The 27,610-nt window shown below is 35.4% G+C and overlaps 1 protein-coding gene across 1 annotated transcript in view; it reads right to left on the bottom strand.

The window, feature by feature from the left end:
• Nucleotides 1–27,610, bottom strand: part of CPNE8 (copine 8) — a 258,489-nt gene that overhangs the window by 46,798 nt on the left and 184,081 nt on the right. The window contains exons 12-14 of the mRNA XM_061129923.1: nucleotides 18,074–18,127; nucleotides 17,446–17,507; nucleotides 8,820–8,866 (exon numbers count right to left, since the gene is read on the bottom strand). Coding sequence (XP_060985906.1) covers nucleotides 8,820–8,866; nucleotides 17,446–17,507; nucleotides 18,074–18,127 — 163 coding nt within the window. The remainder of the gene's footprint in view (nucleotides 1–8,819; nucleotides 8,867–17,445; nucleotides 17,508–18,073; nucleotides 18,128–27,610) is intronic.

Raw genomic sequence — 27,610 nt, 5'->3', positions numbered from 1 at the left:
TTCTTTTATTTTTTTTCTTTTATTTTTTTTCCATTTATTTTTATTAGTTGGAGGCTAATTACTTTACAATATTGTAGTGGTTTTTGCCATACATTGATATGAATCAGCCATGGATTTACATGTATTCCCCATCCCGATCCCCCCTCCAACCTCCCTCTCTGACAGCTCTTTCTAAAGCAGAGATTTTTGTTTCTTGTTCAAAGACCTACTGGAACCACAGATAAATAATGCCTCTACTTGCCTAAGGGATTATTTAACCCAACTCTCAAATATAAGAGTTGTTACCCAACAGTTGCAATACACAACTAATTCTATTTCTCTAAGAGAACCACAACTTAAAAGCATTACTAGTACCCCAGCATATCTAAACACTTTGGCCTATCATGCCTGGCAGAGTCCAACTGTACCCATTCAAAGATGTTCCCTATCTCTTTCTAGCATCTTCACCCAGACCAATCTCTTCACTATATCACTAATACTATCTTTCTTTCCATCTCTACCACTCAGTTTGCCACCCAATCCTGATTCACTTTCTCCTCCTACAGTTTTTGTCTCACATGCATGAGATGACCTTCCTTATTTATTCCAGCCTTTATTGTCTTTCCTCTTACACTCTTATGCTTTTGCGTTCTGCACCACAGAATTTGGCAACTTCTTAAAACTGGGACCATAGTTGTACCACCTCCATATCAGCAGCAATGCACATGGAAATGCAGACTTGTAGTAAGTTAATAACATTGAGTTATCAGCTAATAACAATAATAAGAATAGCATAGAACATGACATACATGCTATTATAACATGTATGAACTTACTTCATGTTTTACTTAGTCCCTTTCAACAAGTCTACTACACTTGTTTTTCATATCAAATAACTTTCAGATTAAGTAACTTGCCTGAATTACACTGTAATAATTGGTCAAACTAGAAGAATCTAGGTATATTTCATAGCTCTTACTGTTAGTTATAACTCTTTGTTTAAACTTTTGTAATAGTTTAAACCATGAATATTATGAAACATATATGATTTTGTTTTAGAGGTCACTATGCCTTCATAAAAAAATAACACTTGAATAAGCTCTTTTAACTGGAGAAGGAAATAGCAACCCACTCCAGTATTCTTGCCTGGAGAATCCCATGGACAGGGGAGCCTAGCAGGCTACTGTCCGTGGGGTGACAAGAGTTGGACATGACTTAGTGACTAAACAACCACCAAGCTCTTTTAAAAATTTATTTAGATATAATTTACATAGCTTATAATTAATCCATTTAGAATGCACAATTCAATGATTTTAAGTATATTTACAAATATGCACAAGCATCAACAGTCAATTTTAGAGCATGTTCATCACCTCAAAAAAATGTACCTATTTACTATTGTTCCCTTATTATTCTATCCAGCCCAGAATTAAACAATGACTAATCTACTTTCTGTCTCTTTAATTTACCTATTCTGGACATTTTCTATGAACAGAATCACATAACATGTGGTCTTTTGCAGCTAGGTTTCACTTAGTACAGTGATTTCAAGGTTCATCTGCGTTGTAACATGTTTTAGTGCGCCATATTTCTTTCCTGTTTATTGCTGAATAGTATGAATGGAATAGTATAAATTCCATTGTATAAATATACCACATTTTCAAACTCATTTATCAGTTTATGGACATCTGGGTTGTTTCCACATTTTGGCTATTATGCTGCTATAAACCTAGATAGCATATTTAAAAGCAGAGATATTACTTTGCCAACAAAGGTCCATCTGGTCAAGGCTATGGTTTTTCAAGTAGTCATGTATGGATGTGAGAGTTGGACTGTGAAGAAAGCTGAGCGCCGAAGAAGTGATGCTTTTGAACTGTGGTGTTGGAGAAGACTCTTGAGAGTCCCTCAGACTGCAAGGAGATCCAACCAGTCCATCCTAAAGGAGATCAGTCCTGGGTGCTCATTGGAGGGACTGATGCTGAAGCTGAAACTCCAATACTTTGGCCACCTCATGCGAAGAGGTGACTCACTGGAAAAGACCCTAATGCTGGGAGGGATTGGGGGCGGGAGGAGAAGGGGATGACAGAGGATGAGATGGCTGGATGGCATCACTGACTCAATGGACATGGGCTTGGGTGGACTCTGGAAGTTGGTGATGGACAGGGAGGCCTGGCGTGCTGTGATTCATGGGGTCGCAAAGAGTCGGACATGACTGAGTGACTGAACTGACTGACTGAAACATTCATGTGTGAATTTTTGTGTGGACTTATGTTTCATCTCACTTGTATATATATAGAAGAGTGGAATTGCTAGTTCATATGGTAACTACGTGTAACAACTTGGAGAACTGCCACAGAGTTTTCCAAAGTGTCTGCACTATTTTACATTCTCATCAGCAGTATGTGAGGGTGGGTTCCGATTGCTTCACATATTTGCCAACACTTGCTGTTTTCTGACTTTTGGATTATAGTCATCCTAGTGGGTATGAAATATTAGGTTGGCCAGAAAGTTTCTTCAGTTTTTCTAAGTAAAAATAAAATACAAAGAATAACATGGAAACTTACATTACCATATGTAAAATAGATAGCCAATGGGAATTTGCTGTCTGGCTCAGGAAACTCAAACAGGGGCTCTGTATCAACCTAGAGGGTTGGGATGGGGAGGGAGATGGGAGGGAGGTTCAGAAGGGAGGGGCTATATGTATACATATGCCTGATTCATGTTGAGGTTTCACAGAAAACAGCAAAATTCTGTAAAGCAATTATCCTTCAACTAAAAAATAAATAAATCACAAAAAATAAAATAAAATACACATCTTTCATTTTCACCAGGAACTTTATTGAGAAACATATTCCTTGTTTTGTTCCACGACCTTATGTCATTTTCCAGACAACTTCATAATTTCATCTTCTCCCAATTTTTTTTTTTTTTTATCATTTAAGCAAAGAGCTGTTTCAGGTGCCTTTTACAGTCTTCCAGGAAATTGACATTTCTTCCATGAAGGTAATTTTATAAAGACTGAAATAAATGGATAATGGGAAGTGAAATGTCTGGTGAATATGGGGGATGAATCAGCACTTCCCAGCCAAACTGTAACAGTTTTGGTCTGGTCATCAAAGAGACAGGTGGTCTTGCAGTATCCTGATTGAAGTTGTGTTTTCTGTTGACTAATTCTGGATGCTTTTCATTAAGTGCTGCTATCAGTTGCTCTAATTGCGAGCGATACTTTTGCAATTAACCCAGCGAGTTAATTAATTTGGCTTTCCAGAAGATGTTCATAATAGCGGGCTCCCTATGGTATACCCCACCATATACACATTACTTTCTTTGGATTAAGGCCAGCCTTTGATGTGGTTGATGGTGCTTCACTTAACTTTTCCCATGATTTCTTCCATTTCACATTATTCTAGCATGTCCACTTTTCATCACCTGTCACAATTTGGTCTAAAAGTGGAATGCTTTCATGATATTTAAGTAGAGAATCACATGCAGAAATATGATCAAGAAGGTTTTGTTTTTGCATAACTTATATGGAACTCAAAGATCAAAGTGATGAACATAACCAAACCGGTACAAATGATTTTCAAAGCTTGGTTTGGAAATGTTGAGTATGTTGGCTATCTTCGATGTGGTATAACATTGATTGTTCTCAATTAAAGTTTTTATCTCATTGTCATCAATTTCAACTAGTCTACCAGACTGTGGAGTATCGTCCAGTAAGAAATCTCCAGCATGAAACTTTGCAAACCACTTTTGACATGTTTGTTCAATCACAGCACATTTTTTATAAATTGTACAAATCTGTCTTATTTTTGTGTTTCAGTTGCATTTTTACCTTTCTTGAAACATTAATAATAAAGCAGGATATGCTGAAAATATTGCTTTTTTCTTCCATCTTCAGTTCAAATGGCACACAAAAATCCACCAATCTTGATTTCTTAAAAATGCACACTGATATGACAGCTGCTACAATTCAATCTAACAAAATTGTTTCAAATGAAGTTAAAGACAACTAAACTCTATTAGAGCCATCTAACAGGAAAAACAAAACAAAAAAAAAAGAATGAACATTTTGGCCAACCCAATTGTATCTCATTATGCTTTTGATTTGCATTTCCTGATACATAAGCTGCCAAGTACCATTTCATGGGCTTACTGGTCATTTATATAGCTCTTTTGAATACCTGGAATATCATTTTTAATTGCATTATTTGTCTTTTTTTATTTATCAGAGTTCTTTATATTTTCTAGACACAAATCCTCTATGAGATATCTGATTTGCTAACATTTTATTTCATTCTGGGGTTTGTCTTTTGACTTTGCTAATTATGCTTCATGGAGCATAAAATAGTTTTAGCTTTGATGGAGCTCAATTTATTTATTTTTTTCTCTGTTGCTCGTGTGTTTGGTGTCATGTCTAAGAATCAATTGTCAAATCCAAGATCATGACAATATATCTCTGTTTTCTTTTAATAGCTTTAAATTTTTAAACTTTACATTTAGATTCTTGATCTATTTTCTATTAGTGTTGTATATGATGCTAGGGTCCAACCTCTTTTTTTTTTTTTGCATATGGGCATTCAGTTGTGCCAGTACCATTTGCTGAAGACAATATTCTTCCTCCCATTGAATTGTCTTGGTACTCTTCTCAAAATCAGTTAACTTAATATGCATGGGTTTATTTTTGGAATCTCAATTCTATTTCATTGATCTATGTATCTATTAATATTTTTATGCCAGCTCCACACTGTCTTGAAATTACTATTGTAAGTTTTGAAAGTGAGGAGTATGAATCTTCCTGCTTTATTCTTTTTTATTCCTTCCAAATCTGCTTTGGTTCTTCTGAATCTCTTTAAATTCCATATGAATTTCTGGGTCAGTTATCCACTTCTTTTAAAAATTTGAAGAATCTTTCAGATTCTGATAGAGATTACAGTGAATCTGATAATCTCTGTGGAAAATATTGCCATCTTAACAATGTTGAATTTCCTAATCAATGAAGATGGCATGTTTTTCAGCTTATTTTCATGCTTAATTTCTTTCAAAGTTTTTCAGCATATAATTTCAGGGTATAAATTTTGCATTCACTATCCTGGTAACTCAGACGGTAAAGAATCTTCTGTTAAATTTATTTCTAAGTACTGTATTCCTTTTGATATTATTAAAAAATGGAATTGTTTTCTTAATTTCATTTTCAGATTGTTCATTAGAAGTATATAGAAAAAGAACTGATTTTTTAATATTGATCATTCATCCTTCAATCTTGCTAAACTCATTTATTCTAATTGATTTTTAGTGGATTCCTTAGGATTTTGTATGTGTTACATACAAGATTATGTCATCTGCAAATAAAAGTAATTTTACTTCTTCCTTTCTGATCCGGATATCTTTTATTTTTTTTCTTGCCTAATTGCCCTGGCCTCCAGTACAATGTAAAATAGAAGAAGAGAGAGCTCACATCCTTGTTCTTTTCCTCATCTTAAGGTGAAAGCATCCAGATTTCACTCTTAAGAATGATGTTTGCTATAGATTTTTCATATTTTCCCTTCATAAGGTTAACAAGTCACTTTCTATCTCAGTTTATATGTTTTTATTTGGCACAGCACTTAAGAATCCATCTGCCAATGCAGTAGATGCAAGAGGCATGGGTTCAATCTCCAGGTCGGGAAGATCCCCTGGAGCAGGAAATGGCAACCAGTTTCAGTATTCTTGCCTGAAAAATTCCATGGACAGAGGAGCCTTGCGGGTTATTGTCCATGGGGTTGCAAAGAGTCAGACATGACTGAGCAACTGAGCACACACACACACATACATGCACACATACACACACATTATAAAAGTATGTCAAACTTTGAGGTGGCCATGTGCGCTTTACATTATCTTTGATTGGTATGGTGTGTTACATTATTTGACTTTTGAATATTAAGCCAACCTTGCATTACTGAGATAAATTTTAATTGGTCATGATATATAATTATTTTTGCATACTGCTGGATTCAGTTTACTAGTATACTGCTGAGAATGGTTATATCCATAAAAGGTATTGTTTTCTGATTTTTCTTATGTTTTTATCTGGTTTTGGTACCAAGGTAATGCCTCTTGGATTGAATTAGGAATATTCCTTCCTCTTCTATTTTTTAGAAGAATTTGTGAAGAATTTGTATTGATTCCTCTTTAAATAGAGTTCATCAGTGAAGCTATCTAAACCTGGGCCCACAAAAACTTTGTGGATAGTTTTTAAATTACCAATTCAATCTCGATTATAGGTTTTTCAGATTGTCTATTTTCTTAGGACAGTTTCAGTAGCTTGTATTGCTCCATTGAATACAATCTTGTTCTTCTAGCTGTTGTGCTAATGTTCACTGGTAAACAAAAGCTAGCATTTTAATCCAGTTGGACTTTAGGTATATATGTTTCATATTTTACTGAATAAAACACATGTGTAAAAATCATCAACTTGAAGCCACAATGTTGAAGAATAAATTTACCATGTAGTCAAAGGCTATATTAGAGTTTGGTTTTCACACCTCTGCTAATAAGACAGAGAATTTATTAGTAAAAGATTTTCTAGATCTGAATATCCTTCTTTGTACATGAGGGTGATGGTGGTAGTAGTCATTAAGTCATGTCCAACTCTTGAGACCCCATGGACTGTAGCCTGCCAAGTTCCTCTGTCCATTGGGTTTCCCAGGCAAGAACACTGAAGTGGGTTGCCATTTCCTTCCCCAGGGGATCTTCCCAACCGAGGGATAGAACCTGGGTCTCCTTCATTGCAGGTGGTCTCTTGCACTGGGGGCAGATTCTTTACTGAATGAATCACCAGAGAAGCCCTAAGAGAATGATGGCTGTAGTAATTGACCTCTAAGATGTTTTCTTACTTAAAAATTCAATTATTTTGTGAAACGTGAGTGAATGTGAGAGAAATGTGAAGAAAAGGGCATTTAATGTGAGAGTTACAGCATAATAACCGATTTGAAAAAAACGAGATAAATATATAAACTGATGGCAACTTTTGGTAAAAGTTAAATAATGATATTCTCTTTTTATGATACATAATAACTGTTGAAATAAAGTCACTTTGAAATAAGATTGAAAGTTCACTCACTGTCTTTCCTTTCTTACAATGTTTGATATACAAATTATCCATGTTGTTGTTCAGTCACCCAGTCGTGTCCAACTCTTTGTGACCCCACGGACTGCAGCAGGCCAGGCATCCCCGTCCCTCACCTTCTCCCAGAGTTTGCCCAAGTTCATGTTCATTTCATCAGTGATGCTGTCCAGCCATCTCATTCTCTGACACTCTCTTCTCTTTCTGCCATCAATCTTCCCAGCATCAGAGACTTTTCCAACAAGTCCTCTGTTCCCATCAGATGACCAAAATACTGGAGCTTCAGCATCAGCATCAGTGAATATTTAGAGTTGATCTCCCTTTAGATTGACTGGTTTGATCTCCTTGCTGTCTAAGGGACTTTCAGGAGTCTTCTCTAGCACCATATTTTGAAGGCATCAATTCTTTGGCATTCTTCCTTCTTTGTGGTCCAGCTCTCACAACTGTATGTGACCACTGGGAAGACCATAGCCTTGACTATATGAACCTTTGTTGGCAGAGTAATGTCTCTGCTTTTCAACACACTGTGTAGGCTTGTTATTGCTTTCTTGCTGAGAAAAAATCATCTCATTTTGTGGCTGTAGTCAACCATTTGCAGTGATTTTGGCACCCAAGAAGAGGAAATCTGTTACTACTTCCACCTTTTGTCCTTCTATTTGCCATGGAGTAATGGGGGCGGATGCCATGATCTTAGTTTTTAAGCTATTTAGTCTTAAGTCAGTTCTTTCACTCTCCTCCTTCACCCTCATCAAGCAGCTCTTTAGTTCCTCTTCACTTTCTACCATTACAGTGGTGTCATCCATATGTCTGAGGTTGTTGATGTTTCTCCCACCTATCTTGATTCCAGCTTGTAACTCATCCAGCCCACATTTCTCATGATATGCTCAGCATATAGGTTAAATAAACAGGGTGACAGCAGACAGCCCTGTTATACATCTTTCTTGATCTTGAACCCATCAGTTTTTCCATATGGGGTTCTAACTCTTGCTTCTTGACCCACATACAGGTTTCTCAGGAGACAGGTAAGATGGTCTGGTATTCCCATCTCTCTAAGAACTTTCCAATATGTCATTATCTATAAAGTCAAAGGCTTTAGCATAGTCAATGAAACAGAGATAGATGTTTTCCTGAAACTCCCTTGCTTTCTCTATAATCCAGTGAATATTGGCAATTTTATCTCTAGTTTCTCTTTCTTTTCTACACTCAGCATGGGATTTAGTTGATGATCCCTCTGAATCAATTAAATATAAATGTGCTAGCATGAGTAATTATTAAAAACAGTTGAATAAAAGAAAAGCAAGGTTCATGTACTTGAATTACATTTATATAAATTAATGTACAAAAAAGTACTATAAAAATGAGGATTATAGTTAGACATGCTTCAGAATTACAGCTATGTATGGAGAAAAAGGGAAGGATACACAATGAGTTTAACTAAATTTAAAGTTTTCCTTTTAAAAATGTGTAAAACAAAAGAGACAGTATTTCAAAGTTAATAAATTTGAATGGGACTATTATGCACTTTTGTTGTATTTCTTTTTTTTTTCTTTATGTTGTATTTCTTATAGTCTTAACCTATTTATAACATTAAAAAAAGAAAAATTATCTGAATTTTTTATGAAGCACTTCAGAAGTATGTATATGTGGAAAGAAAACATCTAAACCTCATGAAAATATTTATTTTTAATGTAATAGATGATAATTCTTATTATAAGATAGTCATAATACTCACCATTTGATGCAGTAAAATCAATAGCCACTGTGAAATTGATTTGTGTGCTAAAATATAAATAAATAAGAGTCATTAATAATTGAATAACCTCATAAAAAGGAGTTTGATTTCTATTTTGGCTATATTTTTAATATCATTAATTTTCTTAAATAGTATAATTACAACTATGTTACAGCACACACTGAATAGTATGCTAGGCAGTTTTATAAGCTAAGAGCTTGGCAAAATACTTTTACAATCATGCAACTATAACATACAAAATAAAGCATCAGGAATAAATATAGATCCTGTTTGAGAGCACAATAATTAAGTGAGGAGCTCATAATGAAGTCAAACTAAACAATAATTTGCCAGTATCCAATGTCAACATTTATTATTAATTTACTTTCAAGACTATTCTTTAGTCAATGTGAAATTATTATACCCTTAAAAGTATGGCATTGCTAAAATCATGTCTAATAATATTTTTCCTTAAACTAATTCTTTCCAACAGTCCTGAAAAACAGGATTTTCTTTTGCTTTTTTCATAACTCAGTGTTTCAAATACTGATCTATCCCTCAGTGCTCACAGTTTTCTTGTGTTTATGTGTGTATTTATAGATTATATAAATATCTACATAGATGAGATTGGTTATATATACTTAAAATTTTCAGTACATGGTAATTACCCAAAACTACTTTGCTGGATTAGAACCAAGGAACTGGCATTCACAGTAAAAATTCACCTTTTTGGATATACCTCTGACTCTTCCTATATGTAATTCCACTTCTTTCTGACCAAAGAAGGCATAAAGCACAAATAAATGACAATAATATGGGAAAACCTGCCATCAAATATAATTTACAAAATAACTTTTAATTTAAAAAGTAAATAATTTGAAAATATGAGTATGTAGTCTATGTTTGTGTGCTTTAACAGCAAGATACTTTTGATACACTGTACAATTTATTTAACAGATCAAAGTTGGAGCTGTTGTTTAAACGGTGGTGGTGATGATAATGATGATGGTGATGATGACGGGTGTGACAATATAGAGTTCCTTGTAGTTTTGTTAGTATAAAGTATAGTATACTATTTCCTTCTTTCTATAACAATTCAGCCTGAAAAATCCTTAGTATTGTTCAGTTGTTGAAAAAAGTTCACTTCTTCTCCCTAGGGAATAAATAAGTTTGTGCTTTACATTAACGAAAACTAATATGGATCCTCTTTATAGCTAGATGGTAATTTTTTTCTCAGAGTAGAAATTAGGTTTATAGGCTAAGAATATAGGCTAATTTGGAGCATAACAGTTTAAGACACATAAAACATTTAAAAAAGAATCAGTGAAACATTTGGGAGAATATTTTTAGATAATAAATCCCTTTGAGGAATTGGAAAGAACAGTCACCATCAGCACGTTGCCTTGTCATTCTGCTGCTACAGAGAAAGTAACTATAATATAGAGTATAGTATGGTGTATTAGAAAGGGTTTATTAGATTTCAAGTCTGAATGAACTGGGTTTGAATTTCAACAACCCAGTTGCTGACATTAGCCAAGTTTAAAAACTCTCAGAGGGCAGGTGCTTGGCAAGTAACAATAAAGCAAGGACTGACAGAAAAACTACATGAAATATTATCTGTCTGTCTGTCTCTTCTTTTTACAGATGAGGAAATTAATCATTATAACACTTAACTTTCCACATAAGTTATAAATGCAAGCTCTGGAATTCAAATTCACATGTAACCTCCAAGACCATATTCATAAACTTCAAAGAAAAGACAGGCTACTAACTAAAGAACTATACTGTACATAAGGATAAAAAAAAGAGAGGAAAGTATTTACTGAAAAGTTTAGCTATGTAAACAAACTAAATTATAAAACCAAGTAGATTAGGTACAACAAAAAATGGAAAAAAAGGAGAGAAAATTTAAAAAGAAATGAAAAGAAAGGAAGGAAAGAAAGAAGGAGGGGAGAGGAGGAGGGAGGAAGGGAGAGAGAGGGAGGAAGGAAGGTAAAAGAAAGGAAGAGAAAAAGGGGGGAGAAGGGGAGCCAGGCTGTACCAAGAGTACTTATGAAACTTTGAAGGGTGGGGCATTCCAAGACAATATAAAAGATAAGTGCATTTAGCACTAAATGATAACTAAGACCATTTGATAATAATGGTGCCACAGAGGAAGTCAACAAGTAAAAAGAATCATTTGGTGTTTAGTTGATTTCAAGATCCAATTACTTCCTTGCCTCATTCTGTGTATCAGGAAGAATCTCACTCCTTTATTGTTTTGAATCAGCAGTATTCTAATCAGAAAGGAAAATATGATGGCTCATAAATCATTTCATAGTTGTGATGATCCTTTAACTTATTATCACACCATTTGGATTTTTCCATCCAAAAATCTACAATTATTTATTCAGCATCTTCTGATTGTCAAGGACTGTGCTAAGTGAAAAAGAGAAAATGGGAGCAAAGCAACTACCCTCGAACTCATAGAGTTCCACTTCAACTTTCTACAATTAAAAACAACAACAAAACAGCACAGCAGTTTATCATCTTGACAAAGGCAGACGCATACCAACTAGCTGTTGAAATCTAGAACCCATAAATAAAGTTGAGATGCCCACACACCTCTAGTATATTCATTCTTGCCATGCCAGTACCAAGACTATGCTTCTGCCTTGATTTACTGATAGGCACTGTAGTTCACTCTTGGGTTCTGGGACCTGCCCTGAACTCAGGTTCACTTCCTCAGGAACTATTATCCGGCCTAACCCTTCTTGTGCCTAGCTCACCATGGCCTAAACTTTGAACTTTTCTGTCTTACCTTTTCCCTCTTCCTTAAAAGCAGGTTGACAACCTGAATGACAACTACCTGAATAACAAATATAGTGCTGTCTGGTTGGGACGATTCCCTGGAGAAGGGAAAGGCTACCCACTCCAGTATTCTTTTTTTTTTTTCCTGCTTTTATTTATTTATTTCATTTATTTTATTAGTTGGAGGCTAATTACTTTACAATATTGTAGTGGTTTTTGCCATACATTGACATGAATCAGCCCTGGATTTACATGTGTTTCCCATCCTGAACCCCCCTCCCACCTCCCTCCCCATCCCATCCCTCATTCCACGGACAGTCCATGGGGTCGCAAAGAGTCAGACACGAATGTGTGACTTTCACTTTCAAAATTCCTGCTTCCTGGGCCCACTAAAATACTGACAGGATTATTTGCCCTTGACAAGTTAGATCTGCTAGAATAAGATCATGCTTTGAGAGACAAAATGCAACTTAAAATATAAATACTTTCACCTACTTGAAATACGATCTTAGAAAAGCTGTTTAACCTCCCTACACCTCCTTTGTAATAAGATCTTTGTAACAAAAAATCTTTGTAACAAAATCTTTCTTGGATTGTTGCTGTAAGGACAAGAAAAGTACCTGTTCTTTATAGCAGGCACTTAAGAATTGTTATGGTTATTATCACCTTATTGAAGTTAGCTTTTTAGAATCCAAGTTTAGCATATTTCTTTGAAAACTGAAGTGTGTGCAGTTTATCAAATTTCTGGATCTACCAGAATTTCAGGTTTTTTCTAGAACCTGATCCTCCCATGTCAGATTTCCTTTTCTTCACACTGATCCTCCCATGTCAGATTTCCTTTTCTTCACACTGGCTTCTAAGGTCCTGATCTACTCAACCCAAAACAGAACTATAAATGATCTAATTTTGTTAGAAGATGTCATCTGGGTACTTCTTTAAACAAAATTGACCTCCAGGAAGTAATTATAAGCTTTTATTATGACTTTATTTTCCTTCTTAAAATTTTGGATTTCTGTGGGATCAATGAAATGTCAAAAGTAAGAATAAAAAGAAACTGGAGACAAGTGATATGATTCCTGAACTGCTTATGCTAATATTTTTGTCCTTATTAAATTTACCTTTCATAAATTAACAAACTTTTGTACACTCTCCAGACTTTGAAGCTTGATTTCAGTGTTATTTTTAACAAAAATAAAGTGTTCCAAAATACAACTTTGCAAGCAGATAAACTCATAATCCTGTAGTTCAAGAACTCTTTATCAAAGAAGATATGTAAGATGGCCAACCTTTTCTCAAATCGAGTTTAGAAAAGAGATTTGGGGAAAAGAGTGGAAGTCAGGCTTAAAGTGGCTTTCTAATTAATCTGTATTAATCAGGGTCTACTGTATGTTCTGCTCTATAAAAATATTTTTAGATTGCCAGTCTCTTTATGGAAAAAAGACTTCCCTGGTGGCTCAGATGGTAAAGAATCTGACTGCAATGCAGAAGAACTTGGTTGAATCCCTGGGTTGGTAAGATCCCCTGGAGAAAGGAATGGCAACTTGCTCCAGTATTTTTGCCCGGAGAAACCCATGGATAGAGGAGCCTGGCTGAGCACAGTCCACAGGGTCACAGAGAGTTGGACACAACTAAGTGACATTTAAGGAGAAAAGTGATACAAATGAAAAACTAAAATGACGCTCAGAGAAACTAGCAACCCCTGTATATAAGCGATTGTGAGGTTCATTTGGGACCAAGTAGATGACATTTTGGGCTTTAATCACAGGAAGTAAATGACAGTCTGTAGGCCTGCAAGATTCAAATACACTGAATTTTCTGATAAAAATGTAGACTAGGGTTTCAAATTGACATGATGGTTGCTTAGGAGTACTCAGTTCATGAGAACTTGAGATCTGTTTTCCCCATTCATCTGCCCGTCAAAGAAATGTGAAAACCTTAGTCATGTTAGTGGTAGAGTGGAGTTTCATGAAGACCTGAGAGACACAGATGACAGAAAGGCAGATAAAACAAAGTTGAAATTTATGATGCTGTCTTCAGCTACTTATATTGTGAGCTATTATTGTCTGTAGAGGTCAATAAACCCACTTCACAAATAAAAATTATTATTACAAAAATGGTGATGTTACCTTAAAGGAGTATTTAGATTTCAGAACTGTCTCTGATTTTAAATGAATTTGACATTGTTCTTACCAATGATAATTGGGATATTCAGTGTCATACATTAAGTATTACTAAGTAAACATCTTTGGTTGCCAATTATACCAGACTTTTGGAATTAAAATTATTTTTAATAAGAAATAAAATAATCACAGGGAAAAACATAGAGTATGATTAAAAATAATAACCACAAGGTCAACAACCCAGAAGAAGAAATTATTTTTCTTCCTTTATTTTTTTTTTTACTCTACAGTAAGGTCTCCTTTGTGGATATTATTCTATTTAGAAAATAAAACTCTTTACTAACACAAGTCATGAATTCCATCTAATTGTATCTTATGCTCCAGGGAAAGCATGATGCTGCTTAGGAAAAAAAAAAAGGAAACAAACAAAAAGCTAAAGGAAAAAAGGGCTAAAAATTAAGTTTTTATTTCACATAATGTTTCCATAAAAATTGGACTTTGACTAATTGAGAATGCATTTGTCTCATCTGCTCACTATATACTTCCAACCATCTACCTGTCTACTGCAGGTAAACAAAAGGTGTTAGGAACTGAAATAATGAATGAAAAGTAACATGCTAACAACATGATTTCACAATCAATCTATATCTATATCTATACATATATAGATATATATATCTATAGGTACATATCTATATCAATAATTACTAAAGTAATGGAAACCTAGAGTATCCAATATTAAGAATTAGACCTGTAAAGGAGTTCCTTTGAAGGGGAAGATATTAAAGGATTATGAAAACAATTTTGTTTAATATTTAAATGTGTTCCTTCTTAATTACGCATAATTTCTACCTGGATTCATGCAAAAAAAGTATTCTCACAATTTTCTATTCAATTATTTTTTGTGAGATGAAAAACAGAGATTACATTTTAAAGTGCAATTCGAGAATTTCCTTCTGAGAGTTTTATCACAATCTGTTAGTCCTACATGTTCCACACCAGTCACCTGTTTTGCCCTCTTTGTCTATTCTTATGCTCCTACATGTTGTCCAGGGTAAGGAAAATAGTTTATACTAAATTCATGTAGAGAACAAAAGGAAAACAGGAAAACCTAAACTAATGTTATTTTGAATAAGCCACAGCTAGTCAGAGTACCAATTTAATTGTAGTTACTCATATTTTATATGATGATTTTTCACCTTTTTTGAAGACCTCTAGTTTTATTTGTCAAGATTTAGCACAAGCAAAACATAACAATAGTTTCTCCTGAACTAGAGTAGGGTGAGTAATTTTCTGAATTGATGCCAAGCAGATTAGCATAATGATGCTTACCTAAGTTAGCAACAAAAAAATCCACAAATACCAGTAGCAAATGCTGATATCTTGATATTTTAAGTTAAAAGTAAGTAGTTACTATAATCTTTTATAAAAACAAAACTGAATTCAACACTTGATTCCAATCACTTCTGAAAAGTCATACTTATTCAGAAATATAGTTCAAAAGAACTAACCTTGATAACTCCACAAATCTGCCAATAGCTTCGATCTCTAAAATAATCCTTTGGATCGCTTCATCGATTGCAACCCAAAATGAAGTTAATTTTATTGCTCTTCTTCAATGTAATCACAGGGCAAAAGGCAAGGCCAGATTAAGAAGAGTCTCTTTAGATGTGTGTGGAAGAGAAGTGGTGTCAAACACTAAGATGTGAGTTTCGGGGAAGTTTAGCTGAGTGTTAGCTGCAGGGAAGTATGTAGCTCCTAGCTAAATTTGGTCTTAAATCCTTAGCTGAAAACCCTCAATCTCTTTTGGTTGGACTAGGGGAGATGGAGCAGAGGAAAAGCAAAAACAAAAGGTTTTGAAACCTGTGTTTCCAAAGATACATCTGGTTAAACATGGACTTTTACAAAGAACATCACAATGGGTAAAAAAGAGGTTCCACAGATTAAAAACTGACAGTGACTTATAATATTTATCTATTAAATTAGCAAAGTTTAAAAGTAGTAAAGCTATTCAGTAAGGGTAAGTTACAAGCTGGAATCAAGATTGTTGGAAGAAATCACAACAACCTCAGATATGCAAATGATTCCACTTTAATGGCAAAAAGTGAAGAGGAACCAAAGAACCTCTTGATGAGAGTGAAGGAGGAGAGTGAAAAAAGCCGCCTTAAGATTCAATATTAAAAATAAGATCATGGCCTCTGATCCGATCACTTCATGGTAAACAGAAGGAGAAAAGGTAGAAGCAGGGACAGATTTCCTCCTCTTGGGCTTTAAAATCACTGCATATGGTGACTGCAGTCATGAAATTAAGAAGATGATTGCTTCTTGGCAGGAAGGCTATGACAAACCTAGACATTGTATTTAAAAGCAAGAGACATCACCTTGTCAATAAACGTCTGCATAGTCAAAGCTATGGCTTTTCCAATAGTCACACACTAATGTGAGTGTTGGTCTATAAAGAAGGCTGAGTGCTGAAGAACTGATGCTCTCAAATTGTGATGCCGGAAGATGCTTGAGAGTCTCTTGGACTGCAAGGAGACCAAACCAGTCAATACTAAAGGAAATCAACTCTGAACGTTCATTGGAAGGACTATTGTTGAAGTTGGATCTCCAATACTTTGGCCACCTGATGCTAAGAGATGAAAAATACCTGATGTTGGGAAAGATTGAAGGCAAAAGTAGCAGGGGGTGGCAGAAGATGTGATGGTTGGATGACATAATCAATTCAATGAATGTGAATTTGTGCAAACTCCAGGTAATAATGGAAGACAAAAGATCCTGCCATGCTAAAGTCCAGAGGGTTGCAAGGAGTCAAACATAGTGTAACTATTGAAAAACAACAATCTAGCAGAAGGAGAATATGAATACCCAATAAAATTGATTTATTCATAACAGATTCTGAAAATATCTTTAAGGATAGATTCACATGAAAATATTACTAAATTTGTACTGCTGAAAATACATATTGGGTATTTCTTTCTCTCTCACACACACACTCACTTAAAAGACTCACAAAGCAAAGCCAAGAAAACAAACTTGAAAGGAATTTTAATTTTAAAAATTCAAATTATCATTTCAACATGCAAATTATAGCCAGATCTATAAAGTGCTTTTTTTTTTTAAAGTTTACAAAGAGCATGCTAAGAGAGTTCATCTTTTCTATCTTTTTACCTACAGCTACCAAGGAGTTTATTTACATAGGAATATATTTTTTTATGACAAATTCAACTTTCTATTTTCCCATCTTCAAAAGACAAAAATATTCAGATATTGGGATACTAAGGAGAGTTGGCAAGGATTTTTCCTTCTTAGTATGTTTTCCTTTGACTTTATTGAAACAATCACCCCGTTGTCTCAGTCTATGTCCAAGTGGCAGGTTTCAAGATGCCCATATATAGCAAAGATTGCCTAGTATATTGGGCTAGTATAGCTTTTGTTTTGTTTTCTTAACAAACAGCAATAGGGGTTAAGCTCTCTGTTTTGGGAGAAACTGTGTTTGTTCTTTTGGCCCCACTTCTTTGGCTTGATAGCACTCTAGTAATAAATCAGTATTGGCAAAAACAAACAAAAAAGAACAACAAAACCCTCTTAATCATCATTTGGAAGATGTTTACAGAAGTGATGTCTCTGACCGCTGTTGTCATGGTTTCTAAACACATTCAAACTTGGCTCTCAGCATTGCTTAAGCAATGAAACAATTTCAGAAAATGACTTACCCTCCCTTAATATAGTCAAGGAATGAAACTTCTGTTTCTACCAAGAAAGACAGCAAGGTGACCTGAAGAAAGAAAACAAAAGAAAACAAAAACAAGAGAATTATATACCAGTACTAATTGCAACCCCAACTGGACTTTTTTCTAAGTGTTAGAGAGAAAATTATATTTCCTAGCATTTTGTAAATCAATAAAGGTATTCTATTTAAACTTTGCTAGGACTGATTGTTCTTACATTTAAAATTATCAGAAGAAAAGGGGCTAAAAATTAGGTAACTCCTTTCTATGACCAATTTACTTACTTTGAAGAACATGCAAATTATCTATAAGGACACAGGGTTACTTCACTTTTTCAGGTCTGCTTGACTTTCTCGTGTGATTTCACTAAATGAAGAATTCATAATAAAACTTCTTCTTCCCTCAGACACAATTCAACCCCTTTACAACTTGCAGGAAGCTGGGTTGCTCTGTCCTATGAGGTGTTCTCTATTACAATCATTCCCATAGAAAGTTATTTTTTTATTATATACCTTCATATTAAAACCCTAATGAAAGAGTTCAGTTTTTAGTTGCTTCATTTTTTAAATTCATCTATTTGAATCCTTAATAAATAACATGAAATTTGACTTACTGTTCCTGAATTAGTATATTTCTTCTTTTTTCCTTTCTTTTTGGGATTTATCACCTTAAAGAGCAGATAAAACAATTACAATGTTAGAATTTATACTGAAATATTTTAAAAATGTGTAGTCCAACCTTGTATCTTCACATCTTATGGATTTATTTACTTACTAATGTCTTTAGTACAACTCCTTGATAGTCTATCAGCCAAAACATCTCTGCAAAATTACTAGTGATTATCTTCCTTAAAAAAATCTTTTTTTTCAGTAATATTCTCAATTACCTTATGCATTGATTACCATACCCATTTACATCTTCCTGCTGTGAGGTCTCAAATATTAGTGATTGATTTGTAGAAAAACTATAGATTTCTCAAATAAACAAAATATACTTAAGACATAACAGTTTTAATTTGATTATATACACTAATGACAAATCATTCAAATATTTGACTCTTTAAGGTCTCTGTGCATGCGTACTAAGTTACTTCAATTGTGTCTGACTCTTTTTGACCCTATGGAGCATAACACTCCAGACTCCTTTGTCCACGGAATTCTCCAGGCAAGAATACTAGAGTGGGTTGCCATGCCTTCCTCCAGGGGATCTTCCCAACCCAGGGATCGAACTCACATCTCTTATGCCTCCTGCACTGGCAGGCGGGTTCTTTACCACTAGCATCACCTGGTGGTCATGGTGATGTTGGTAGTATAGTCATTAAATCATGTCTAACTCTTGCGACTCCATGGACAGAGGCTCCTGCCAGGCTCCTCTGTCCATGCAATTCTCCAGGCAAGAATACTGGAGTGGGTTACCATTTCCTCCTCCAGGGGATGTTCCTGACCCAGGGATCGAAACCAGGTCTCCTGCATTGCAGGCAGATTCTTTACCAACTGAGCTAGGAGGGAAGCCCCTCGTAGCATCACCTGGGAAGGCATGTAAGGGCTCTACTTATTGCTTAATAATGATAGTAATTTCCATCAGACACATAATAATGTGTAAAAGTTTGGAGTCCTGGTGGGAGTGCTGGTGGGAGTCACACGGATTCACAAACCTAGAAATAGGCTGACCGACTGAGGTCTCAACTGCGCACTCTGAAAAGGAACCTTGGCCCAGGACCACCCTACTGAACAAAGTACTGGAGCCAGTCTCATCCACCCAGCAGCAAACCTAACCCACACTCACCTGAGCCCCTAGTAACAAGCATACCATCAGTAGATCCTACTGTATACCTAGCAATTGCTTCAATGCCAGCTCTAAACCACCACAACTGCAGTTTTGAAGGTAGCCCCATAAGCCTGGAGAACCACCAGAAGGTCTTTACCTGACAAAACAAGTCTATAAACCAGCAGGCAGCATTTATTTATTTACTTATTTATTTTCATTTTAGGAATTTTATTTAGTTCTCAGTTGGGTCTTAAATGATATGATCTATGGGCTTTTCCATTGTCCCATTTAATTCTGCCTGGCTGAGAATCATACCCTACAAGGTAGGCAAGATAAGAAGCCATCCATAGGGACCTATTCCTCTTTGTCTTATCTTCTTATTGGTAGTTATAGACTCTTAACAAGAATATAAGAGAAAAGGAATCTGTGCGATTTATGAGTTTTTTTTTCTACACAGCCTTTAAAAGAATAAATGTAGAAAAAGATTTTAACCATGATTGGAGTCAAAAACAACAACCCAAACACCTGATTAAATGCCAGCTTGTAGAGTTGCTAATTGTTTGAATGTGTTCCTAATGCTCCTGCTGCTTGAGCTGTTTCTGATTTTTTTCTAACATTTTGTTTTGCTTTATATTTAAAATTTTTTCTTTTTAGTTTTTATATTTTTTATTGAAGTATAGTTGATTTACAATGTAGTGCCATTCTCTGTTGGACAGCAAAGTGACTCAGTTTTATACATATACAAATACAATCTTTTAAAATATTCTTCTCCATTACGGTTTATCCCAGGACATTGGATATAGTTCCCTGTGCCAAACAGTAGGACCTTGTTGTGTATCTACTCGAAATGTATAGTTTGCATTTACCAACCCTAAATCCTAGTCACCCTTCCTCTTGGCAACCACAAGTTTGATCTCTATGTTTGTGAGTCTGTTTCTATTTTGTAGATAGGTTCATTTGTGCCATATTTTAGATTCCACATATAAGTGGTATCACACGGTATTTGTCTTTCTCTTTCTGACTTACTTCACTTGGTATAATAATCTCTAGTTGCATCCATGATGCTGCAAATGGCATTATTTTTTTATGACTGAGTAGTATTCCATTGTATATTTGTAGCACCTATTTTTTATCTATTCATCTGTCATAGACATTTAGGTTGCTTCCATATTTTGACTACTGCGAACAGTGCTGTTATGAACATAGGTGTCTGTATACCTTTTGAATTACAGTTTTGTCTGGGTATATGCCCAGGAATAGGATTGCTGGATCATATGGTGATTTTATATTTAATTTTCTAAGGAACCTCCATACTGTTTTCCATAGTGACTGCACCAACTTACATTGCCACCAATGCTGTAGGAGGATTCCCTTTTCTCCATACCCTATCTAGCATGTGTCATTTGTGGACTTTTTAATGATGACCATTCTGACTGGTGTGAAATGCTACTTCATTACAGTTTTAACTTGCATTTGCCTACTAATTAGCGATGTTGAGCATCTTTTCATGTGCCTACTGGCCAGATGTCTTTAAAGAAATGTATATTAAGGGCTTCTGCCCATTTTCTGAAGGGGTTGTTGTGGTATTTTTTGTTGTTGAGTTGTATGACCTGTTTGTATATTTTGGAGATTAAGCCCTTGTCAGTTGCATCATTTGCAAATATTTTCTCCCCTTCTGTAGGTTGCCTTTTCATTTTTTTTTTTAATGGTTTCCTTTACTATGCAAAAGCTTGTTAAGTTTGATTAGGTGCAACTTATTTTCGATTTTATTTCTATTGCTTTGGGAGACTGACCTAAGAAAACATTTGTTTGATTTATGTTAGAGAATGTTTCGCCTATACTCTCTTCTAGGAGTTTTATGGGGCCCTGTCTTATGTTGAAGTCTTTAGGTCATTTTGTTTCATTTTGTGCATGGTGTGAGGGTGTGTGCTAACTTCATTGGTTTACATGCACCTGTCCTGCTTTCCCTGCACCACTTGATGAAGAGACTCTCCTTTTCTCATTTTATATTCTTGTCTCCTTTATCAAAGATTTATTGATCATAGGTGTGTGGATTTATTTCTGGACTCCCTATTCTGTTCCATTGATCTGTATGTCTACTTTTGAACAAATATCACAATTTTGATAAGTGGAGCTTTGTAGTACTGTCTGAAGTCTGGGAGGGTTACACTTCTGCTTTGTTTTTGTTCCTCAGAACTGCTCTATGCTCTGAAGCCCGCCAGGCTCCCGTGTCCATGGGATTCTCCAGGCAAGAATACTGGAGGGGGTTGCCATCCCCTTATCTAAGGGATCTTCCTAACCCAGGGATCAAACCCAGGTCCCCCTCATTGCAGGCAGATTCTTTACCGTCAGAGCCATCATCTCTGTTACAGCATGTGTTCAGATTTCCTTCCTTTTGGGTTTCTCAGGTGGCACAGTGGCAAAGATTCTGCCTGCTCATGCAGGAGACACAAGAGACATGGGTTTAATCCCTGGGTCGGGAAGATAACCTGGAATAAGAAATGGCAACCCACTCTAGTTTATTGACAGAAAATCTCATGGATAGAGGAGCTTGGTGGGCTACAGTCCATGGGGGTCATAAAGAATTGGATAGTACTAAGCGATTGAATACACATAATACACATAGATATTTTTGATTCCATATTTATTTTTGGGTTATCTAGTCTAGTTTTATGAAAATGTAATGGGCAGTTTGATAGGGATCACATTAAATCTGCAGACTGCTTTGGGTAGTTTTAACATTTTAACAATATTAATTCTTCTAATTCAAGAGCATGGGATATCTTTCCATTTCTTTGAATCTTCTTTAATTTCCTCAATTAATGTTTTATAGTTCTCAGCATATAAGTCTTTCACCTCATTGGTCAGGTTTTTGTAGGTATTTTATTTTTATGCAATTTTGAAAGTTATCTATATCTGTATCTATATATATCTATATAACATTACCTTTCTGTTACTACATTGTTAGTGCAAAGAAATGCAATTGATTTCTAGAAGTTAATCTCATTTTTTTTTAAAGCAGCAATTTCAAGTAGCATTTCATCAGTAAAATATTTTCCTATGGTCTAATTAGTGTTAACATACAAAGCAACTGATTCTCACTGAGTCTGTTGAGATGGACATACACATATTAAGCCAGAAGTTGCAGATAAAACTTATTTCTGCATTGGGTAAACCCATGTCTCACAGAGACATAGCGGTGAAGAGTAGGTATTTTTTTTTTTTTTTAAAGGGCTCCACTCCCCTCTAAGTTATATGAAGATGGCAGGAGAATCCTATGTTAGTTATCTCCAACACCTTAAAAACTGCTATTCAATGTGTAATTTAAAATTACAGTTATAAATGGAATTTGAAGCTAGGTAACATATGCAAAACTATCAAAGCCCTCCTTGAAACGTTGGTTTGAAAAATGGCTGAATGAGATCAGTCAGGTCATGTCCAGCTCAAAAGCCTCTGCTTCTAAGGTTGTTTTTTTCTGTCTGCAATTCAATTGGCGGGGGTTGGAGGAGGAAGGAATAGCACCTTGAAGGTTTGGACTCTTGCTATCCTTATATCAAAAGCTCTAGAAGCATGTGGACGCTTTTAGAATGCTGCAAGCAAATAAGAAAAAGCCACTTAAGTGGAGCAGAAACAGTTGGACTGTTGAACTTGTACAAGACAGCGATGGGTCCAAAAGCACGGCAGATTGACATTGGCAGCTTTTTCCATCTGCTTCCAAGATAAGGTTTTTTTTTTTCTTTTAAATTAATTAATTAATCTTAATTGGAGGATAGTTGTTTTATAATATTGTGATGGTTTTGTGCCATACATCAACATGAATTGGCCACAGGTATACATGTGTCCCCCCATCCTGAACACCCCTCCCATCTCCCTCCCTATGCTATCCCTCTGGATTGTCCCAAAGCAACAGCTTTGGTTACCCTGGTTCATGTATCTAACTTGCACTGGTCATCTATTTTACATATGGTAATAAACATGTCTCAGTGCTGTTCTCTTAAATTACCCCACCCTTGCCTTCTCCCATAGAGTCCAAAAAATCTGTTCTGTACATCTGTGTCTCCTTTGCTGCCGCATGGTAGGATCGTCTGTACTATCTTTCTAAATTCCATATATATATATATATATATACACATATATATGTGTGTGTGTGTGTGTTAATATACAGTATAGGTCTTCCTGTTTCTGACTTCACTCTGTATAATAGGTTCCAGGTTCAACCACCTCATTAGAATTGACTCAAATGCATTTCATTTTAGTGACAGTCACTCAGTTGTGTCAGACTCTGCGACCCCATAGACTATACAGTCCATGGAATTCTCCAGGCCAGAATACTGGAGTGGGTAGCCTTTCTCTTCTCCAGTGGACCTTCTTGACCCAGGAATCAAACAGGGTCTCCTGCATTGCAGGCAGATTCTTTACCAACTGAGCTATAAGAGAAGCCCATTCCTTTTAATAGCTGAGTAATATTCCATTATGTATATGTACCTCAACTTCCTTATCCATTCACCTGCTGCTGGACATCTAGGTTGCTTCCATTTCCTAGCTAATAGTGCTTCAATCAACAATGGGGTACATGCATCTCTTTCAGTTCTGGTTTCCTTGGGGTGTATGTCCAGCAGTGGGAGAGATGGGTAGTATGACAGTTCTATTACCAGTTTTTTAAGGGATCGCCACACTGTTCTCTATAGTGGCTGTACCAGTTTGCATTCCCACTAATAGTGTGAGAGGGTTCCCTTTTCTCCATACCCTCTCCAGCATTTATTGTTTGTAGACTTTTTGATGATGGCCATTCTGACCAGTATGAGCTGGTACCTCATTGTGGTTTTGATTTGCATTTCTCTAATAATGAATGACATTGAGCATCTTATCTAGTGTTTATTAACCATCTGTATGTCCTCTTTGGAGAAAGGTCTGTTTAGGTCTTTTGCCCACTTTTTGACTGTTCATTTTTCTGGTATTGAGCTGCATGAGTTGCGTGTATATTTTGGAGATTAATTCTTTGTCAGTTGCTTCATTTGCTATTATTTTCTTCCATTCTGATGGTTGTCTTTTTACCTTGCTTACAGTTTCCTTTGTTGTGCAAAACCACGGGAACAAAATAAAGTTCAGAGATAAATCCATGTACCTATGGACACCTTATCTTTGACAAAGGAGGCAAAAATTTGCAATGGAGAAAAGACAGTCTCTTCAACAAGTGGTGCTGAGAAAAACTGATCAACTATGTGTAAAAGACTGAAACTAGAACACTTTATAACACCATACACAAAAATAAACTCAAAAATGGATTAAAGACCCAAATGTAAGACCAGAAACTATAAAACTTGTAGAGGAAAATATAGGCAGAACACTCTCCAAATAAATCACAGCGAGATCCTCTATGACCCACCTCCAAGAGTAATGCAAATAAAAACAAAAATAAACAGAAGTGACCTAATTAAACTTAAAAGCTTTTGCACAATGATGGAAACTATAAGCAAGGTGAAAAGACAGCTCTCAGACTGAGAGAAAATAATAGCACCAAAACAACTGGATGTTAATCTTATATTGTGCTACTTTGCTGAATTCATGTTTTAGATCTAGCAATTTTTGTATGGAGTCCTTGTGTGCCATATTCTCAGTCATTCAGTTGTGTCTGACTCTTTGCAACCCACTGGCCTATAGCATTCCAGGCTCCTCTGTCCATGGAATTTTCCAGGCAAGTAGAGTGGACTAGGTTGCGGTTTCCTACTCCAGAAGATCTTCCTGATACAGGGATCAAACCTACGTCTTCTCTGTTGGCAGGTAGATTATTGACCACAGGGCCAGCTGGGAAGTCTTTTATATACATTATCATGTCATCTGCACACAGTGACAATTTTAACTCTTCCTTCCCACTTGGTCATGGTATAGGAACTTTTTCTATGTGTTGTTGGATTCGATTTGCTAATATTTTGTTGAAAATTTTTGAATCTATGTTCATAAAAGATACTGACCTGTAATTTGCTTTATTGGTGGTATCTTATCTGGTACAGGGTGATTGTGGCTTCACAGAATGTCTTGGGAGTGTTCACTCCTCTCTTTTGGAAGAGTTTGAAGAGAAACAGTTTTTCTTTGTATGTGTGATCATATTTGCCTGTGAAACCATCTGGTCCTGGACTTTTGTTTACAGGGTGCTTTTTAAAGGTAGTTTTCTTTTTTAAAAAATTACAGATTCTATTTCACTTCAAGTGATGGGTCTGTTCAATTATCTATTTCTGCTTGATTCAATTTTGGTGGGCTATAACTTTCTAGAAAGTTGTTCATTTCTTCTAGGTTGTCAAATTTGTTGGCATATATTGTTCATAGTATTCTTTTTATTTTTTTTTTTTTTGGTTTTCTGCAGTATCAGATTTCTGATACTCCCCTTTTTTAATTTCTTATTTTATTTGTATTCTTTTACTTTTCTTTTTGGTGAGCCTGGCCAGAGGCATTCAATTTTCTTTATACTTTCAAAGTACTAGATCTTGGTTTTACTGAATTTTTGTTTTGTTTTTTAGTCTGCTTTATTTATTTCCTCCCTGATCTTTAATATTCCCTTCCTTCTCCTGACTTTAGGTTTTGCTAGTTCTTTTTTTTCTAATTCTTTTAGGTGATAGGTTAGGTTGCTTGAAATTTTTCTTGATTTTTGATAAAGACCTGTATTGCTATGAGCTTCTCTTCAAGAACTGCTTTTGCAGTGCCTCATAGATTTTGTTGACTGTGTTTTGTCATTTGTTGCAAGGTATTTTTAAATTTCCTTTTGATTTCCTCTTTGATCCATTCATTTTTTTAGTAGCTTGTCCTTTAGTCTCCATGTAATCATGTTTTTTTTTTTTTAAGTCTTTTCCTGTGGTTGATTTCTAGTTTTATGCTGTTGTGGTCAGAGAATGTGCTTGAAATAACTTTTATACTCTTAAATTTGTTGAGGTTTGTTGTGCCCAGTATGTGGTCCATCCTAGAGAATGTTTGATGTGCACTTGACAATAATGTGTATTATGATATTTTTTATGTAATGTCTTGAAAATACCAATTAAGTCTAACTACTCCATTGCATCATTCAGGATCTCTGTTGCTTACTGATTTTCTGTCCAGAAGATCTTTCCATTGATGTGAGCGGGGTGTTAAAGTCTCCTACTATTACTACAATCCTGTTGATTTCTCCATTTATGCTTGTTAGTATTTATTTTATGTATTTGGGTGCTTCTATATTAGATGCATATATGCTGATGACTGTAAAATCCTCTTTGTGTATTGACTCTTTTTTCATTAAGTATCTTCTATTTATACCTTCTTCTATATACATTTTTACCTTCTTTATATAGTCTTTGCTTTACAGTCTATTGTATCTGCTATGAGTATTGTAATTCCCACTTTCTTTTCATTTCCATTTGTATAAAATATTTTTCCAGCCCCTCACTTTTTACTTTTAATTGGAGGATAACTGCTTTATAATGCTGTGTTGGTTTCTGCTGTACAAAAACACAAATCAGCCGTGAGTATATATATTCACTCCCTCTTGAGCCTCCCTCTCACCCCCTCATCTGATCCCTCTAGATTGTCACAGAGTTACAGAGCAGCTTCCCATTACTTGTTCTACACATGGTGGTGTGTACATGTCAATGGTACTATCTCAATTCATCTCACCCTCTCCTTCCCCCTCTGTGTCCACAAGATTGTCTTCTACATCTTTGTCTCTAGAAATGCCCGGCAAATAGGTTCATCAGCACCATTTTTCTAGATTCCATATAGTTGCATTAGCATATAATATCTGTTTTCTCTTTCTGACTTATTTCATTGTATATCAGACTCGAAGTTCATCAACCTCATTTCAACTGACTCAAATTCATTTATTTTTATGGCTGAGTAATATTCCATTGTATATATGTGTCACAACTTCTTTATCAATTCACCTGTCAATGGATATCTAGATTGCTTCCATATCCTGGTGATTGTAACAGTGAAAAATGAACATTGGAGCACATAGGTCTTTTTGAATTATGGTTTTCTCAGGATATATGCCCAGAAATGGGATTGCTGGGTCATACAGTAGTTTTATTCCTAGTTTCTGAAGGAATTTCCATGCTGTTTTCTATAGTGGTTGTATCAGTGTACATTATCACCAACAGTGAAAGAGGACTCCATTTTCTCCACACTTTCTTCAGCATTTATAGTTTGTAGATTTTTTAAATGATGGCCATTCTGACCAGTGTGAAGTGACAACTCATTGTAGTTTTGACTTGCATTTATCTAATAGTGAGCAATACTGAGCATCTTTTCATATGTTTGGTGGCCATCTGTATGTCTTCTTTGCAGAAATGTCTGTTTAGGTCTTCTGTGCATTTTCTGATTGTTTTTTTTTCCTGAAATTGAGTTGCATAAGCTGCAA

This window comes from Dama dama, chromosome 3, assembly GCF_033118175.1.
Source record: "Dama dama isolate Ldn47 chromosome 3, ASM3311817v1, whole genome shotgun sequence".
Classification (NCBI taxonomy): domain Eukaryota; kingdom Metazoa; phylum Chordata; class Mammalia; order Artiodactyla; family Cervidae; genus Dama; species Dama dama.
This window is presented reverse-complemented; position numbering and strand designations above follow the sequence as displayed.